At 52.1% G+C, this 17,635-nt stretch overlaps 1 protein-coding gene across 29 annotated transcripts in view; it reads left to right on the forward strand.

Moving 5' to 3' along the window:
• Nucleotides 1–13,800, forward strand: part of VWCE (von Willebrand factor C and EGF domains) — a 33,097-nt gene extending 19,297 nt beyond the window's left edge. For 9 of the 29 annotated variants that reach the window (XM_085010970.1, XM_085010971.1, XM_085010973.1 and 6 more), the window contains 8 exons: nucleotides 419–536; nucleotides 1,373–1,458; nucleotides 3,082–3,178; nucleotides 3,962–4,044; nucleotides 5,661–5,751; nucleotides 5,833–5,915; nucleotides 6,231–6,321; nucleotides 12,848–13,800. In XM_085010970.1, the coding sequence (XP_084867096.1) occupies nucleotides 419–536; nucleotides 1,373–1,458; nucleotides 3,082–3,178; nucleotides 3,962–4,044; nucleotides 5,661–5,751; nucleotides 5,833–5,915; nucleotides 6,231–6,321; nucleotides 12,848–13,446 (1,248 nt within the window). In that variant the 3' untranslated portion in view covers nucleotides 13,447–13,800. Of the gene's footprint in view, nucleotides 1–418; nucleotides 537–1,372; nucleotides 1,593–3,081; nucleotides 3,179–3,961; nucleotides 4,045–5,660; nucleotides 5,752–5,832; nucleotides 5,916–6,230; nucleotides 6,322–12,847 lie in introns of all 29 variants that reach the window. The other 20 variants (XM_085010974.1, XM_085010977.1, XM_085010968.1 and 17 more) reach the window with 5 other exon arrangements.
• The last annotated feature ends 3,835 nt before the right edge of the window (nucleotides 13,801–17,635 follow it).

The following is a 17,635-nucleotide window of genomic DNA, read 5'->3' on the forward strand; positions in this document are numbered from 1 at the left end:
GGGCAGTGTTTAGGGAAGGGGTCTGTGTGTGGGGGTGACAGTCTCTGCCTCAGATTCAGTCATGAAGGATTTTGCCAGCCAGGCAGCGGACTTGGACTTGGCAGAGCTACCGAAAGTTTTTAAGGGATGGTGTGATGCCATCCGATTGGCACATGGGAAGGTTCTCTGGCTGCAGGTGAGAGTGGATTGGAGTGAGAGCAGAAAGCTCTTGTAGGAGCCAAGGGAAGAGATGCTGGAGGCTGTGGCTGTGGCTGGGGCAGCCCGGGGATCCTGTCCCAGCCTCGCTTCAGCCCCCAGTGAGGGATTTGCCCTTCCCTCCGCTCCTGCTCCCTGGAGGTCTGTCCCTGTTAGGGGGGCGATGGCAGCCTGCTGGCCTCCTCTTGGGCTCTCACTGGTTCGTGTCCCTTGACTCTTCCAGAATGGGGAGGTGGAATGTTCCTTCACGCCGTGTCCAGAGCTGGGTTGCCCTCGCGAGGAGTGGTGGCTGGGCCCTGGGCAGTGCTGCTTCACCTGCAGGGAACCCACACCCATGACAGGTGAGGGCTGCCCAGCCCTGCCTCCCAGGCTGCACCCAGCACTGGGGAGGCTGAGCGTCACCTGCTGAGACGGTTAATGTGTGTGTGTTCGTGCTCTCTGTGTGTTGTGTGTGTCTACAAGTATGTGTGTGTGTCTTTTTGTGAGGGTGTGTATGTGTATGCATATGAGTGGCATCTGTGTGTCTCTGTGCCCATGTGACTATGTATGTGTGTGAGCCGTATCTGTGCGTATGCGTGTGTGTTTTTACAGCCACACCCGTGGCATGTAGAAGTTCCCAGGCTAGGGGTTAAATTGGAGCTACGGCTGCCAGCCTACACCACAGCCACAGCAACGTGGGATCCAAGCTGCATCTGTGATCTGTGCTGCAGTTTGTGGCAATGCCAGAGCCTTAACCCACCGAGTAAGGCCGCAGACTGAACCTGCATCTTCATGGACACTATGTTGGCTTCTTAACCCCGTCAGCCACAATGGGAACTCCATGTGTGTGTTTTTGAATGTGTGCTTTTTTTGATTTCTGTTGTATCTGTGTGTGTTGTTGTGGGTGTGGTGTCTGAGTGTGTGAATGGGTGTGTTTGTGGGTGTGCACGGACGTGTACATTTGTATGAGTGTGCCCGTGTATACTGGGTGTGTACTGGGGGCGGGGGAGAAATTCACTAACTGCGGTGGCCGTGGCCGGCAGCCGCAGCTCAGCAGGTGGCTGTAAGGACACAGTGTGAATGAGCAGCGGTGTCTGTCTGTCCTTGGTGGGTGGGTGCTTGGGGTCTGCAGGCTTTCAGGACCCTCCCCGGCACCTCTGCCCACTGGTCCTTTCTCCCCTGCTGCCCCCCCGGCCAGGCTGCTCTCTCGACGACAATGGGGTTGAGTTTCCGATTGGACAGATCTGGTCGCCCGGTGACCCCTGTGAGTTATGCATCTGCCAGGTGAATGACAACCTGCGCGCCTTCAGCCGCTTCCCGCCCGCCGCCCGCCCGCCCTCAGCAGGTGGAAAGAGGAGGCCCAGGAGCAGGTTCCCCCGGGCTCGGATAACTGAGGCCCAGGAGTTCAGCTCTTTTCTGTGAGATTGTAGTGCTTCCTTCATGAACGTGAATCATGTGACTTCATCTGCTCAGAAATGGATAAGGGGAGGGTGCTTGAGTTCTAGAGTCAGATTGACAGAAATGCAAACACAGCTTTTCACCGAGAAACACGATCATTTTAGCTCATGTTTGAGTACGGGTCGGCTTTCCCTTCTATTTTATTTTATTTTACTTATTTTTTTCTTTTTAGGGCTGCAGGTGTGGCATATGCAAGTTCCCAGGCTAGGGGTCGAATTGGATCTGTAGCTGCTGGCCTACGCCACAGCCACAGCAATGTGGGATCTGAGCTGCGTCTTCGACCTACACCACAGCTCATGGCAACCCCACTGACCCACCACCTAACCTGCTGAGCGAGGGCAGGGATCGAACCCTCATCCTCATGGATACTGGTCGGTTTCTTAACCTGCTGCGCCACAATCACAACTCCTCGTTTCTACTTTAAAAGAGTTTTTAGGGGCTCCTGCTGTGGCACAGTGGGCTCCGCAGCCTCTTGGGAGCCCTGGGACGTGGGTTTAATTTCCAGCCTGCTACAGTGCGTTGCTGTGGCTGTGGCTTAGGTCTCGACAGTGGCTTGGATCTGATCCTTAGCCTGGGAGTTCCATATGCCAAGGGGAGGCCAAAAATTAAAAAAAAAAAAAAAAAGGGTTCTTAGTCCCTTAGAGCTTCATTTCTCCAGATCAGGTCCCCGCACCCGCAGTGTGGTCAGCATCACCAGGGAGCCTGGTAGACATGCAGGACCTCCCAGCTGCCCAGGCCTCCCGGCCCCAGACTCTGCATTTTAATCCCCGAGAGACTCGTGTGCTCGTGAGTGCATGAGAAGCACAGCCCTCATGTCCCTTTGATGCTGCATGTGTTAAAAAGCCTTCGACTCCTATGAAACTTGGAAACGTTTCACTGAAATTAGAGTTGGGAGGAAAGTACATCTGATGCGTTTCTTCTCCTTTAGGACTGATCTAGGGTACTCGTGTTACAACAAAATAACCCCAAACTTCAAATTCTTACCGAAAAAAAAAAAAGGAACAAGAACTGTGTATGGTGCTTTCATCTTCTGAAAGACATTTCCGGTGGAATAGCTCTCTATAAAAATAGGATTTTATTGTCCTCTGTAGATTTGGGGTGAGCCAGAGTTTCAGGGAAACTCTGAGGGAAGAATTGGATGGGGTCAGGGCGAAGCCTTGGCTGCTGCGAGGAGAGGGATAGGAAGCCAAGGAGACCGAAACCCCAGCTCTGACCCTCCCCCTTCCGGGAAATGGGAAGGCTTCTGGAAGGTTCCCACCCCCATCCTCCAGGAGCCGGTCCTCTTTGGGGGAAACCCTGCCACCTCCCAGGTGCATCGTGGTGCCCATTAGGGCAAGCCCCGGCCAGTTTGCAGCACCGCCTTTTCTTTGCAGGGGAGCTGGTGGGGGGAGTGGGGTGGGGAGGTGGGTATGGCAGGTGGGATCTTGGTGAAGTTCCTCCTTCCTTCAGGCAGATGGCTCAGTGAGCTGCAAGAGGACAGACTGTGTGGATTCCTGCCCTCACCCGATCCGGATCCCTGGACAGTGCTGCCCGGACTGCTCGGCAGGTAATTCCCTGCCTGGGGGGCGGTAGGGGGGCAGCAGAGCATCCCTGGTCCCCCTCTCTGGGCTCACCCTGTCTCAGGCTTCCCTGTGCAAAGCGCCATAGCTCACATATCATAGATATAAATTTTTTTCTTATAAAATGTTTCCCTACCATCCCATTATGGAGTTCCTGGGCCAGGGATCAGATCCAAGCCGCAGGTGCACCTTATGCCGCAGGTGCGGCAAAGCCAGATCCTCTAACCCACCGCACTGGGAACCAGAGTCCTGGCACTGCAGAGATGCTGCTCATACCACTGCGCCACAACGGGAACTCCCCATCAGTGGCTTTATACACACCAGTATGTGATAAATATCACCAAAGTGGCAGTTCTCATGTGGGGCCTCTATGGGCGTCAGGAAGCAGAGAGGGGAGCAGCGGGGGACCATCCTGGAAGGTGGGGTTTGGGGTTTGGCTGAGCGGAGAGGATCAGAGAGGGTGGCCATGGCACGGGGCACCCAGGTTGAGTCTCCTGGTCCCTTGTCCTCATCCTGAGGGGGGTAGGAGGAACCACTCCCTTCCCTGGGGGAGAATCCTGGAGGGAACACCCTATAATCCTTTTGCAGAATCCACCTCAAAAAAAAGTCAGCACCCGATCCAGGTGTGCACTCTGTCCCTTCCCCAGCTCCCCAGGGGAGCCTGGGGAGGCCGTTGGCCTGAACTTTGCTGTCCACATAGCATTGAACTTTCATCTTAGTGGAGGCCGGCCATCCCCAGGCTGGTACTCACCGCGTGCTCTCTCTGGCAGGCTGCACCTACACAGGCAGAATCTTCTACAACAACCAGACCTTCCCATCCGTGCTGGACCCGTGCCTGAGCTGCATCTGCCTGGTACTACCACCCAGACCTGACCCCTGGCTATGGAATCTCCCTGGGAACTGCCCCTGGCTCCTGAACCCTGGAGGCAAAAATCCAGAGACTTCCAAGGGATTGGTCACTTCTGGATCAGATCCAAGCTGAAAGCTGGCTCCGTCCAGCACTGCCTAGGGTGAATCTCTAGCCAGGGCCAGAGAAATAGTTTTAACCCTGCCTGGCTTCTCGGTGACTGGAAGGGGGCTGGCTCCTTATAGTAGAAAATGTGGCTCAGGGCTTCTTGTCTTTTTTGTTTTTCTTTTTTTTTTTTTCTTTTTAGGGCTGCACCTGCGGTGTATAGAAGTTCCCAGGCTAGGTGTTGAATTGGCGCTGCAGCTGCCAGCCGATGCTACAGCCACAGCAACGCGGGATCTGAGACTCATCTGCAACTTGCACCACAGCTCCGGGAAATGCCAGATCCTTAACCCACTGAGTGAGGCCAGGGATTGAGCCTGCATCCTCATGGATACTAGTCGGTTTGTTACCGCTGAGCCACAACTAGAACTCTGGCTCAGGGATTCTTGCTGCGGGTTGGAGGTGAGGCGTGCAAACCCAGGACTCTGCGTGGAGTCTTTAATATTCTCAACATTCCGGGCCCTGCTGTGTGCCAGTCCCTGCTCTCAGCTCGACCTCAGTCAGTCCACGGGGACTCCTGTGAGGTGCCACCTCCGTCCCCAGCTGCCAGGTGAGAAAACTGGGCACAGAAACAAGCCATTTGCTTAAGATGCCACAGCCAGTCAAGTGAAGTACCAAAAATGGAATCCTGGCATCCTGACTCTGCCTCAGGGAGCATGCTGATGCCCCTAAGCCATGCCGCCTCTCAGTCCAAAGGACAGGAATATCATTGAGTGTTTGAAAATTGGAAAAAGTAAGTCTAAGAGCTCCCATTGTGGCTCAGTGGGTTAAGAACTCAACTAGTATCCATGAGGATGCGGGTTTGATCCCTGGCCTAGATTGATGGGTTAAGGATCTGGCGTTGCCACAAGCTTCGGTGTAGTTCTCAGATATGGCTTGGATCTGGCATTGCCGTGGCTGTAATGTAGGCCGGCAGCTGCAGCGCTGATTCGACCCCTAGCCTGGGAACTTCCATATGCTGCAGGTGCAGCCTTAAAACAAAACAAAGAAAAAGAAGTTCATATTGTTTGTCATGCTGAAAATGCTTCATGCTGGTGAGGCTTCTTCGCTGGCAGTGGGTGTAAAGGGACGCGTCTGCGGAGAGATTTGAGGAAAATGCGGTGACCGTCCGAGGGACCCTGTCTGTTCACAACCACGTGCTTTGGGGAGCTTCAGCTTCTGTTTTTTTTTTTTTTTTTTTCTCCCCTGTGTTTGGTGCCCAGCGTCCTTGTGTGGTTCATGGATTTGTTTGGCAGGTACCTGTTGACAGATGCTCCCGTGGACAAGGCCAGGTCCTTGGCCCTGTGGGGCTTTTGTTCTAGTGGGGGGACAGACTCTAACGCACCCCACCCCCTCACCGCGGACCTGTCCTCTGACCTTGGTGGCTCCGATGGGTACTCCATGGCTCTGTGATCTGTCCTTCTGGAGTGTCCCATCAGCCCCCCAGAATGAAGGACCTTGTGCGTGTTCTGTGTCCGTAGCTGGGCTCGGTGGCCTGCTCGCCCGTGGACTGTCCCATCACCTGCACCTACCCTTTCCACCCTGACGGGGAGTGCTGCCCAGTGTGCCGAGGTGAGTGGAACCAGCCGCCCATGGCCGGGGCTCCCGGGTGGGCCTTGGCTCTCATGGCCTCTGTCTCCTCTGCCCCTGCAGACTGCAACTACGAGGGCAGGAAGGTGGCGAACGGCCAGGTGTTCACCTTGGACGATGAGCCCTGTACCCAGTGCATATGCCAGGTGAGCTGGGCCTGGGGGCCTGGGCCAGGGGCTGCTTCTAATTTTTGTCCCTTTGCAAACTTGGGGCCCCTTAGCCAGTGTCTGCCCATTCTTTAATTACTCACCCGGAATACCTTCGGATTTGATGGTATTCTCTGCCTTTGCAGTCTCCTTTAAGGCAGCCCCCTTGTGTTGGGTGTCACCTGTTGTTCAGGGGAGGGCCAGGCACTGCAGCTTCTGCCTGGCATCTTTCTGTGGGTCCAGCTGCTGATGCACGAGGTCCTGGGCAGGCGAGCTGCTCTGGGCTTCCTCACGTGTGTCTTTCTGCTTCCCCAGCTGGGAGAGGTGAGCTGTGAGAAGATGCCCTGCCAGCAGGCCTGTGCAGACTCCTCCCTGCCTCCCAGAGACTGCTGCTCCTCCTGCCCAGGTAATCGGGCCTCTGCATCCTGGAGTTTCCCTTGGAACACTGGCTTTTCCCCACTTTGCTCTTCTTCCCAGAAACACAGAACTTGGGCAGGGCTGGGTGTGAGAAGCCCAGGATCAGAGAGGGAACGTGGCCTGCTTAAGGTCACACAGTGAGCATGTGGTATAATCAGGCCCATGCCTGGGCTTGCTGACCCTCGTTGGTGCTGTCCCTGCCACACTGGGCTGTGCCATCTGACAAGTCTGTTTACTGTCCCTTTTCCTCTTCATTGCCTCCTTTCTTAATGTCTTCCTCTGCTTTCTTCCTCTTTTAGAATTTAGTGCATTGGGTTAAAGATCTGGCATTGCTGCAGCTGTGGTGTAGTTTGTAGCTATGGAGGGGGTTTGATCCCTGGCCTGGGAACTTCCGCATGCTGCCGGTGCGGCAAAAAAAAAAAAAAAAAAAAAGAGTTTAGGGACTGAATCAACATTGCAGAAAAATAATTGCTAATGTGTAATGAGCACCCATTATGTGTCAGGGAATATCATATATTATTATTTTTTACTTTTTTTAAGGGCCACACCTGTGGCATATGAAGTTCCCAGGCCAGGGGTTGAATTGGAGCTGCAGCTGCCAGCCTACGCCACAGCCACAGGATCACTGGATCCAAGCCACATTTGTGACCTACGCCACAGCTTGTGGCAACACCAGATCCTTGACCCACTGAGCGAGGCCAGGGATTGAACATGCATCCTCAGTTCCCATTGTGGCTCAGCGGGTTAAGAACCTGACACAGTGTCTGTGAGGATAAGGGTTCAATCCCTGGCCTTGCTCAGTGGGTGAAGCATCCCGTGTTGCCACCAGCTGCAGTGTAGTTCACAGATGGGGCTTGGATCCAGCATGGCTGTGGCTGTGGTGTAGGCCGGCAGCTGTAGTTCTGATTTGACCCCTGGCTTGGGAACTTCCATATGCTGCAGATGAGGCTGTAAGAATAAAGAAAACGGAGGTATAATTAACTTATAGTATTGTATCAGTTTCAGGTGTACAACAGTGATTTGATATTTGTATATATTGTGAAATGATCACCACAGTAGTTAACACCTGTAGGAGTTCCCGTCGTGGTGCAGTGGTTAACGAATCCGACTAGGAACCATGAGGTTGCAGGTTCGATCCCTGGCCTTGCGCAGTGGGTCAAGGATCCGGCGTTGCCGTGAGCTGTGGTGTGGGTCGCAGACGCGGCTCGGATCCCGAGTTGCTGTGGCTCTGGTGTAGGCTGGTGACTACAGCTCCAATTCGACCCTTAGCCTGGGAACCTCCATATGCCGAGGGAGTGGCCCTAGCAAAGGCAAAAAAGACAAAAAGACAAAAAAAAAAAAAATCTGTCACCACACATAGTGACAAAATATTTTTTTCTTGTGATGAGAACTTCTAAGATTTAATCTCTTAGCATCTTTCAACTATGCTATTTTAACACAGTATTATTAACTATAATCACCACGCTGTGTCTCACATCCCCGTGACTTATCGGAAAAATTTGTGCCTTTTGGCCCCTTCACCCATTTCGTTGACCCTTCACCTCTCATCTCTAGCAACCACCAATCTGTTCTCTGTATCTGTGAGATTAGTTTTTGTTTGTTTCATTTTGTTTGGGTTGGGTTTGGTTTTGGCTGTGCAGAAGTTCCTGGACCAGGGATTGAACCTGCACCACAGCAGTGTTTTTTGTTTGTTTGTTTGTTTTTAAAAGATTCCTCCTGTAAATGAGATCGAATGGTATTTGTCTTTCTCTGTATGATTTATTCATTTAGCATAATACCCTCTAGGTGCAGCCACATTGTCACAAATGGTAAGTTTTTTTTTTTTTTTTAATCTTTTGTCTTTTTAGGGCCACACCTGCAGCATATGGAGGTTCCCAGGCTAGGGGTCCAATCAGAGCTATAGCCGCTGGCCTGCGCCACAGCCGCAGCAACGCGGGATCCGAGCTGTGTCTGCAACTTACACCACAGCTCACGGCAACGCCCGATCCTTTACCCAATGAGCGAGGCCAGGGATTGAGCCCATGTGCTCATGGATGCTAGTCGGGTTCATTAACCACTGAGCCATGATGGGAACTCCACAAATGGTAAGATTTCATTCTTTTTTATGGTTGTCTAATATCCCATTATGTATATATATATATCACATTTTTATCCATCTTTATCTATGGATGGACACTTAGGTTGTTCCCTTGCTGTTGTAAATAATGCATTGAATTTTGGGGTACGTATATCTTTTTGGATTAATACTTTCATTTCCTTTGGCCATATATCCAAGAATGGAATTGCTGGATCATATGGTAGTTCTATTTTTGTTTGTTTGTTTTTTTTTTTGGTCTTTTTTTGCCTTTTCTAGGGCTGCCCTCAGGGCATATGGACGTTCCCAGGCTAGGGGTCTAATCGGAGCCGTAGCTGCCAAGCCTACGCCAGAGCCACAGCAACTCGGAATCTGAGCCGTGTCTGCGACCTACACCACAGCTGACAGCAACGCCAGATCCTTAACCCACTGAGCAAGGCCAGGGATCGAACTCGCAACCTCATGGTTCCTAGTCGGATTTGTTAACCACGGAGCCGTGATGGGAACTCTTGTTTTTAGTTTTTTTGAGGAACCTCCCTACCGGTTTCCATAGTGGCTGCACCAATTTACCTTCTCACCCACCTTGTACGAGGATCCCCTTATTCTCCACATCCTCTCCACCACTTGTTGGTTCTTGTTTTTGTGTCGATGGCCATTCTCAAAGGTGTGAGGGGCCTCTCCTTGTGGGTTTTTTTTTTTTTTTGTCTTTTGTCTTTGTTGTTGTTGTTGTTGTTGCTATTTCTTGGGCCGCTCCCACGGCATATGGAGGTTCCCAGGCTAGGGGTTGAATCGGAGCTGTAGCCGCCGGCCTACATCAGAGCCACAGCAACGCCGGATCCGAGCTACATGTGCAACCTACACCACAGCTCACAGCATCGCTGGATCCTTAACCCACTGAGCAAGGCCAGGGACCGAACCCGCAACCTCATGGTTCCTAGTCGGATTCGTTAACCACTGCGCCATGACGGGAACTCCTCTCCTTGTGGTTTTGATTTGCATTTCCCTGATGATTAGTGACGCTGAGCATCTTTTCATGTACCTGATAACCATCTCTCTCTCTTCACATGTCTGATTTCCTTCCATCCTCGGAGCAACTCTTTGTGCTCACAGAGCTAACTCTGTTAGCATCCCTGGTTCCCAGGTGAGGAAACTGAGGCACAGAGACGTGGAGTGGGATGTGCAAGGTCACACAGCTGGTGGGCAGTAGAGCCAGGATTTGAGCCCAGAGTCAATGATTTTAGCTGCTCTGCTGCATTGACCCCTGAAAATTATTCTCATCGGTTTGCTTTTTTTTTTCTCCTTGTTTTCTTTTGGGTACACCCATGGCATATGGAAGTTCCCAGGCCATGGGGTCGAATCCGAGGTGCGGCTGTGGCAACACCAGGTCCTTAACCCACTGGGCCACAGTGGGAACTCCTCGTCTGTTTGTCTTTCTCCATCATGAGTGCTCGCCCATGTGGATCTCTTCCAGAGACATCAACAGCACACAGACAACCTGCTGTAACACATAGTTTCGGAGCATTGACGTAGCCCACACTTGGCCATTTAAGAAAAGCTCCCAAATATTGTGGTTTGCTTACCCCTGGCCTTTCTGGTTGACATTTAGGTGGTTTTTTTCTTCTTCTTCCTCTTTTTTTCTATCCATAATGGACCTACTGTGAAGATCTTCGGTCAGGCCACTGTTTTTCAAATTTTGTGAGTGGTGTTCGGACCTGTGGTTAGTAGGTGGAGTAACTAGGATGTCAGGAGTGGTTTGGTAACTCCCAGGGTGTGACCGCCCCCACCTAGACCAGAAGGGGGTCCTGGAGAAAGAGAAAACTCACAGAGAGGTACCTGGTTCCCCATATGCCTGCCAACTCTACACTGCGTGTTTTGAATTTAATTTTTCCAATTTAACATGTCCATCAAGTCCCTTCAATGTGGCTATTTTACTTTTTTTTTTTTTTTTAAAAACTTCTAGGAAGACAGTGAATTTTTCCACAGATGTGTGGCCTGGGTTTCTCCTCGTATAAAATATCTGCTTAACTCCTTTGACCTTTTGAGGAGGACGTTCTGTGTTTAGGGCAGCTCTCAGATGTGTGGATGGAGAGCTGCTGTCCAGACTGGAGAGGCTGGAGACATTCCGATCCCAAATAGTCATTATCTTGGGAGCTGTTCGGTGATGCTAGATATGTGTTTAACCACCAAGCTGGTGGGTATTATTGCCCTGCTTTCTGGAGACTAACGGTTCGTTAGCTAAGGAGCCTGTCAGTGTCCAAAGCATTTAACCAGTATTATTTCATTTAAACAGCCCAGGGATGTTCAGGCTTGGGTGCTCTTATTACCTCCACTTTGCAGATGGAGAAATGGAGGCTCAGAGACGTTGAGTTTCTGTCTTCAGGCCAGGCTCTAGGTGGTGGTCAGCCTCAAGGCCAGCTCTCTCTGATTTCTTACCCCGAGCTCGTTCCCATTCTGCTCTCCAGCCTCCAGATGGGAAATGGAAGCCCAAAGAGGCGAGATGCAGAGCCCAACTCCTCCTGCTGGGGCTCCTGCCTCAGTTACGTTTGTCCTGTGGTTCTTCGTAATAAGAGCACCTTTAAAAGAGAAACTGCTTTTTATCGAAATGCAGAGAATTGGAGTTCCCACTGTGGCGCAACGGGATTGGCAGCGTCTCTGCAGCGCTGGGACCTGGGTTTGATCTGTGGCCCCACACAGCAGGTTAAAGGATCTGGTATTGCCACAGCTGTGGCATAGCTGTGGCTCAGATGTGATCCCTGGCCTAGGAACTCCATACGCCTTGGGGTGGTCAAAAAAGAAAGAAATACAGTGAATTTTTTTTTTTTTTTTTTGGCTGTCCCACATTATGCAAAAGTTACTGGGCCAGGGAATAAACCTGAGCCACAGCAGTGACAATACCAGGATCTTAACCCACTGGGCTCCTTAACCCACCGGGCTCCTTAACCCACCGGGGAACTCCTATGTATGTGTATTTTATTTTATTTGCATTATTATTATTATTTTTTGTCTTTTGTCTTTTTGAGGGCAGCACCTGTGGCATATGGAGGTTCCCAAGCTAGGGGTCAAATCGGAGCTGTAGCCGCCGGCCTACGCCACAGCCACAGCAATGGGGGATCTGAGCTGTGTCTGTAACCTACACCACAGCTCATGGCAATGCCAGATCTTTACCCCACTGAGGAAGGCCAGGGATCGAACCCACAACCTCATGTATCCTAGTTGGGTTCATTAACCACTGAGCCATGACTCCACATATATGTGTATTTCACATCTAGGTATAGCTTATGTACAATAGCATATAAATGTCAGGTATATAACACAGTGATTCACAATTTTTTTAGATTTTATTTTTTAAAAAATTTGGAGTTCCCATCGTGGCGCAGAGGAAATGAATCCGACTAGGAACCATGAGGTTTCGGGTTTGATCCCTGGCCTCGCTCAGTGGGTTAGGGATCCGGCATTGCCGTGAGCTGTGGTGTAGGTCGCAGACGCAGCTCGGATCCTGTGTTGCTGTGGCTCTAGCGTGGGCTGGCTACAGTTCCGATTGGACCCCTAGCCTGGGAACCTCCATATGCTGCAGGTATGGCCCTTAAAAAGGCAAAAAAAAAAAAAAAAAAAAAAATTCTTGGAGTATAGTTGACTTACAATGTTGCATTAGTTTCAGGTGTATTTATTTTATTTTTATTGATTTATTTTTTAATTTTATGGGAGTATTGTTGACTTACAACGTTGTCACACTTTTTAAAGGTTACAGGTTACTTTCTGATGATTTTTCAAATGCAGTCATCGTCTCCTCCCCAGTCATACCTTTCTCCAGTATTCTTTTTTCCTTCTCTTGTTCTCCTGTGATAGTGTAAGCCCTTGTGGTATGCCAGGCTCCAGGCCTATTTAAAAACAAGTTTTTCAGTAGACTTTATTTTATTTAGCGCATTTTTAAGTTCACAGCCCAATCGAGGGAAAGGTACAGAAAGCTCCCAGGTACCCTCTGCCCTCCCCTCCCCATTCAGGCCTCCCCCACCATCTATATCCTCACCAGACGGGACCCTTGGTACCATCCATGAACCGGCTCTGACACATGACGGTCACCCAAAGTCCATGGTTAACACTGGGGTTTGGGCTGAGACCAGGCAGGCACTGTCTCCTTCAGCCCGCATTGAGTGGCCCTGGGCGGTCACTGTTATTATGATGCCTATTTTATGGATGAGGACATGGAGGCCCAGGGGAGTTATGTGCCTTCCCAAGGTCATGCAGCCAGTGCCTCTCCCTGCCTCTCCCTTTTTGGTCTTCCCTCCCTGGAGGCAGGAGCTGTTGGGTCCCCCCCCCGAGGTGTGCGAGGACGCTCAGAGGATAGCGCTGGGGCCTCCGTGCAGCCCATCCCAGAGCTGCCTCTGCCATCAGGGAGGACCACTGGGCATCTTCTTCCCGCTCCCCCCGCCCCTCTCTCTAGATTTCCTGGAAGGGAGCCGGGGACTCTCCCCTGGTGGAGTCGCAGAGCTCAGCAAAGCGTCCCGGAGCCCCCGTGGAGACCCCGAAGCCCCGGTCAACTGCAGCTCCTGCCCGGGGCCCCCAGCCACGTCGTCTCAGAGGCCAGCGCCCCAGCTCCTCCAGCTCCTCCTAAGAACGAACTTGTCTAATAGGCAGACTTTACTCTCGGGAGCCCGGGCCTCACCCTCACTCCATCTGCGACTGGAAGGCACCTTCCCAGGGGAGCCCGGGGCCTCCCAGCTCCCTCGGCTCTCACCAGGGCCTTCGATCTTCCCAGGAGCCTCCTCTCTACCTCCGGCCTCTCCCGGGGCTCCTCCCGGGCCACCTCCTCTTACACCAGAGCCCTCGTCCTCAGCCTCCAGGGCCCACACAGCCTCCAGACGGCCCACCACAGCCCTACCTGGAGCTTCGGCCCTTTCCACGACGGGCACCAGCCCCTCCGAGACCCCTGTCACCCTCCTCAGGCCTCGCAGACTGTCTGCAGCCCTTGCAGCCACGGGCAGTTCCGGCCCCCAGCCACCTACCACGGGGACCTCGCGGGAGGAAGAGCCCACAGGGTGACCAAGTATTCACCTCAGGGTCATGCCCAGGAGACGCCGGACAGAAGACTCTGCCAGTGGCCCTGGGAGCCTGGCAGGGCGGCTCTGGGGGCCAACGAGGCTGCCGACTCCTGCGGGACCCCTCGACCCCGAGAAGCATTTGGGATGTGTTACAAGAATCCAGCAAGGCCTTCTCTGCGGTCAGCATCTTTCCTGGCCCACCTGGCTCTCCTGTCCTGTGAGAAAGGTTGGGGTGGCTGAGTCTCCCCTGGAGGAGGAGGGATAGAGGGGCCTGGGGTTCCACTGGGATTGTGTCACCAGCCATTATGTGTCCTCACCTGAGGTTTCCTGATTAAAGGCTGTCTCGGTCTCCCCAGGCTGCCCCTCTTGTTCACTTCTCACCTTTGGAAAGGTGGGAAAACTTCACTCCAAGCCCACAGGTGGGCAACTGCCTTGGCCCAGGCCACTTTCCTAGGGTGGCCCAGATAGAATTACTGGCCAACACGGAGGGCACAAAGCCCTGTCCTCTTGCTGCAACACAGAATGACTCTGAAGCACCCTTCCAGCCTCGGAGCTCCACAGGGGCTTGGCTGAGCCTTTGGGGTCTTTTAGGGCCACACCTGTGGCATATGGAAATTCCCAGGCTAGGGGTCAAATTGGAGTGGCTGCTGCTGGTCTCTATCACATCTCACTGCAATACGGGATCCTTAACCCACAGCACGAAGCCAGGGATGGAACCTGCATCCTCGTGGATATTAGTCAGGTTCTTAACCCACTGAACCACAACAGGAACTCTTTGGCTGAGTCCTAGGGAGGGCCCAGCCCCACCCCTCCCGCTTGCTTCCCTCCCCCATCCCCGCAGATGTTAAAGCTGAGCGCCATCTGCCTACAATTTCATCTCAGAGGTTCCCTCCTAGGGACCCCCCCCCAAGCCCTCTTCATCTGTCTTTTCCTTCCTCATTTTAAAAGTCTCCCAGCATCAAGGAGGGAGGGACTTAACCTAAGACCCAGCCCAATCTGGTCCCAGGCCTGTGCAGACGTTGCTCCCAAGCTGGGGTTGAAGTGCACGGTTGGCAGAGCACCCCTGCTGGACCGCTGTGGCCAACACAGTCCCTTCTCAGGGCCTCTGAGTGCCTCTGATCTGTCCTCCTTCCCCCTGTGACATGTTGGGAGACCCCAGTGGTGGGACCTCGCTTGGTCAGAACAGGTTCTGCCCACAATAAGCCCCAGGGCTGGCTGGCACCAGGAGGCTGGAGGTCCACTTTCAAGACTCCAGTGGGGCACGGATGAGCTGGTCTGAATTCTCAGTACCCTGGGCTCCCGCACTGGGTGTATCGGGTGTTTATTGTGCGGGAGTACAGCCTGCACTTCCCTAACCTAGGATTCCACCCGGAGGCTTCTGAGAAGCAGTAGAGGAGGGGGAGAGGGTGCTGGAAACCTCTTCCACAGGGTCAGTTTCACTGGACCCAGGGAGTTCCCCAAGGGCCAAGTAATCAGACATGGGTCAAGAGATCTGCTTTTGGAGTTTAGGTGACAATTGGCTCGAGGACAAATCGCAGTAGGTTTTGCATTGGGATAAATTCAGAGATTTAAAAATACCTTTCATGAACTTTTTTTTTTTTCTTTTTGACTTTTCTCTAGCTGCTCCCACGGCATATGGAGGTTCCCAGGCTAGGGGTCTAATAGGAGCTATAGCCACCGGCCTATGCCAGAGCCACAGCAACGAGGGCTCCGAGCCGCGTCTGTGACCACACCACGGCTCACCACAGATCCTTAACCCACTAAGCAAGGCCAGGGATTGAACCTGCAACCTCGTGGTTCCTAGTCGGATTCGTTAACCACTGCGCCACGACGGGAACTCCCACATTTTTATTTCTAATAATGGGGATGTAAAACACATACAAAATAAGTTCATGAGGACTTCCCATGTGGTGCAGTGGTTAACGAATCCGACTAGGAACCATGAGGTTTCAGGTTTGATCCCTGGCCTCGCTCAGTGGGTTAAGGATCTGGCATTGCCGTGAGCTATGGTGTAGGTCGCAGACGTGGCTTGGATCCCGTGTTGCTGTGGCTCTGGTGTAGGCGGGCGACTACAGCTCCAATTAGACCCCTAGCCCAGGAACCTCCATATGCCACGGGAGCGGCCCTAGAAAAGGCAAAAAGACAAAAAAAAAAAAAAAAAAAAAAAAAAAGAAAGAAAAAAGAAATAAAAATGTGTAGGAGTTCCCTTGCAGCACAGTGGGTTGAGGACCCTGTGTCGCTGCAGCGGCCCAGGTCACAACCGTGATGCAGGTTCCATCCCTGGCCCCGGGAATTTCTGCATGCCGAGGGTTTGGCCGAAAAGCGTAAAACTGTAATAGATGAGGCGTCTTTCCATCCCCACATTCACCCGGTACCCCTACCCTTTCTGTGATGTCTGTTTCTTGGGCGCCCCTTCTTGATTTCTTTATGTATATGCAAGCAAATCTTTATCATCCAAAGACAGAATAATACAGGCTCTGTTATCACCTGGGTTTTGTTGTTGTTGTTGTTGTTTTTCATGTGCTTCTTTGTGTGTTTTTCATCTAATCATCTCTCCGCAAGCTCTTTCTGTCCCGGTTCCTAGCAAGCATCCTCGTTTCTTTGCTTTTTACAGCGGGCGTAGCGGCTTCTGCGCACACACACATCAGAAGTCATTTAACCATCCCCTGGGGGGTGGACATTTGGGTCGTTTCTTACTCTTACAAACGATGCCACAAAGAATAACCTCAGCCTTACGTCATTTTGCACGTGTGCAAGTCTATCTTTAAGACGAATTCCCAGAAGTGAAGTTACTGGGCCAAAAGGTATACGCATTTCTAATTTTGACGGATGACGCCAAATGGTGCTCCCTCGGGTTCATACCCATTGTCGCTCCCACTGGCGATGCGTGAGAATCCGTGTTTGGGAGGGCCTGGGCTCCACAGATGAGGAGAGCAGAGGCCTAGGAGATGCAAATAACACTCCTGGACAAGCGTGGGTGGAAAGGATGGATTGAGCTGAGCTGAGACCCCCGAGGCTCTCAGGAAATGGGGAAAGATGGATGGGGAAGGGGCCTCAGACCGTGGAAGAGGAATGCAAATCCATCTTATCTTGTGGAGCAAAGTGTCAGATTAGGTATGTTAGCGTGGGGTTTTCTAGTACAGATGATCTGTCTAATGGGGAGCCTTTTTTTTTTTTTTTTCTTTTTTCTTTTTACGGTCACATCCTCAGCATATGGACATTCCCTGGGCCAGGGATTGAATCCCAGCCGCAGCTGCAGCATCGCCAGATCCTTTAATCCACTGTGCCAGGCCAGGGACCAAATCCATGCCTCTGCAGGGACCCGAGCTCCTGCAGTCAGATTCTTAAACCCACTGTGCAACAGCGGAAACTCCAAATTGGGAGCATTTTAATTAATTTTTTTTTTTTTATTTTTGGCCATGCAGCATGTGGCAGTTCCTGGGCCACGCCGCAGCAGAGATCTAAGCTGCTGTGGTGACAATCCTGGGTCTTTAACATGCTGAGCCACAGAGGAACTCCTGGGGAGCATTTTTAGACTCTGTCCAGATCCAGGAATCCCAGGATGAGGGAGCAGAAGAGGGCTGGGAGGGAGGGGCTGAGCTGCAGCTGCGGAGGGCTGAGAAGGGGGGACACCAGCAGGGGAAGGGGGCCAGGAGCAGAAGGGGAGGGTCTGGGGAGAACTAGCTACAAACCTGGAGCTGAGCATACTGTCTGGGGCAGGGAAGGTGCTTAGAAAATAGTGGCAACAAAGAGCAAAAAGCCAGAACACCGTGAAGTTCATCCCCAGAAACCTGAGAATCCACGCGTGCCCCTGGACCAACTATGACTGGGACAGAAGGTCTGTGCCGGTGAGACTGGACCCATCTGTGGGCCTAACCATGGTCTCCATCAATTCAGATCCAATTCTTGTCTTACTCTAGTTGTTTCCATTGATTTATTTATGTATTTATTTACTTAGTCATTCATTCACTCATTCATTCATTCATTCTTTTTTAGGGCTGCACCTGCTGCCTATGGAAGTTCCCAGGCTAGGGGTCTAATTTGAGCTACAGCTGCCGGCCGGCGCTACAGCCACAGCAAATGCAAGATCCGAGCTGCATCTGCGACCTATGCCACAGCTCAGGGCAACGCTGGGTGGTTAACCCACTGATCCAGGATACTAGTTGGGTTCTTAACCCCTGAGCCACAGT

The sequence above is a fragment of the Sus scrofa genome, chromosome 2 (genome assembly GCF_054392235.1).
Source record: "Sus scrofa isolate SSC_HxYL_T2T_F1_AM1 chromosome 2, Sscrofa_HxYL_maternal_Yorkshire_Landrace_v2.0, whole genome shotgun sequence".
Taxonomy (NCBI): domain Eukaryota; kingdom Metazoa; phylum Chordata; class Mammalia; order Artiodactyla; family Suidae; genus Sus; species Sus scrofa.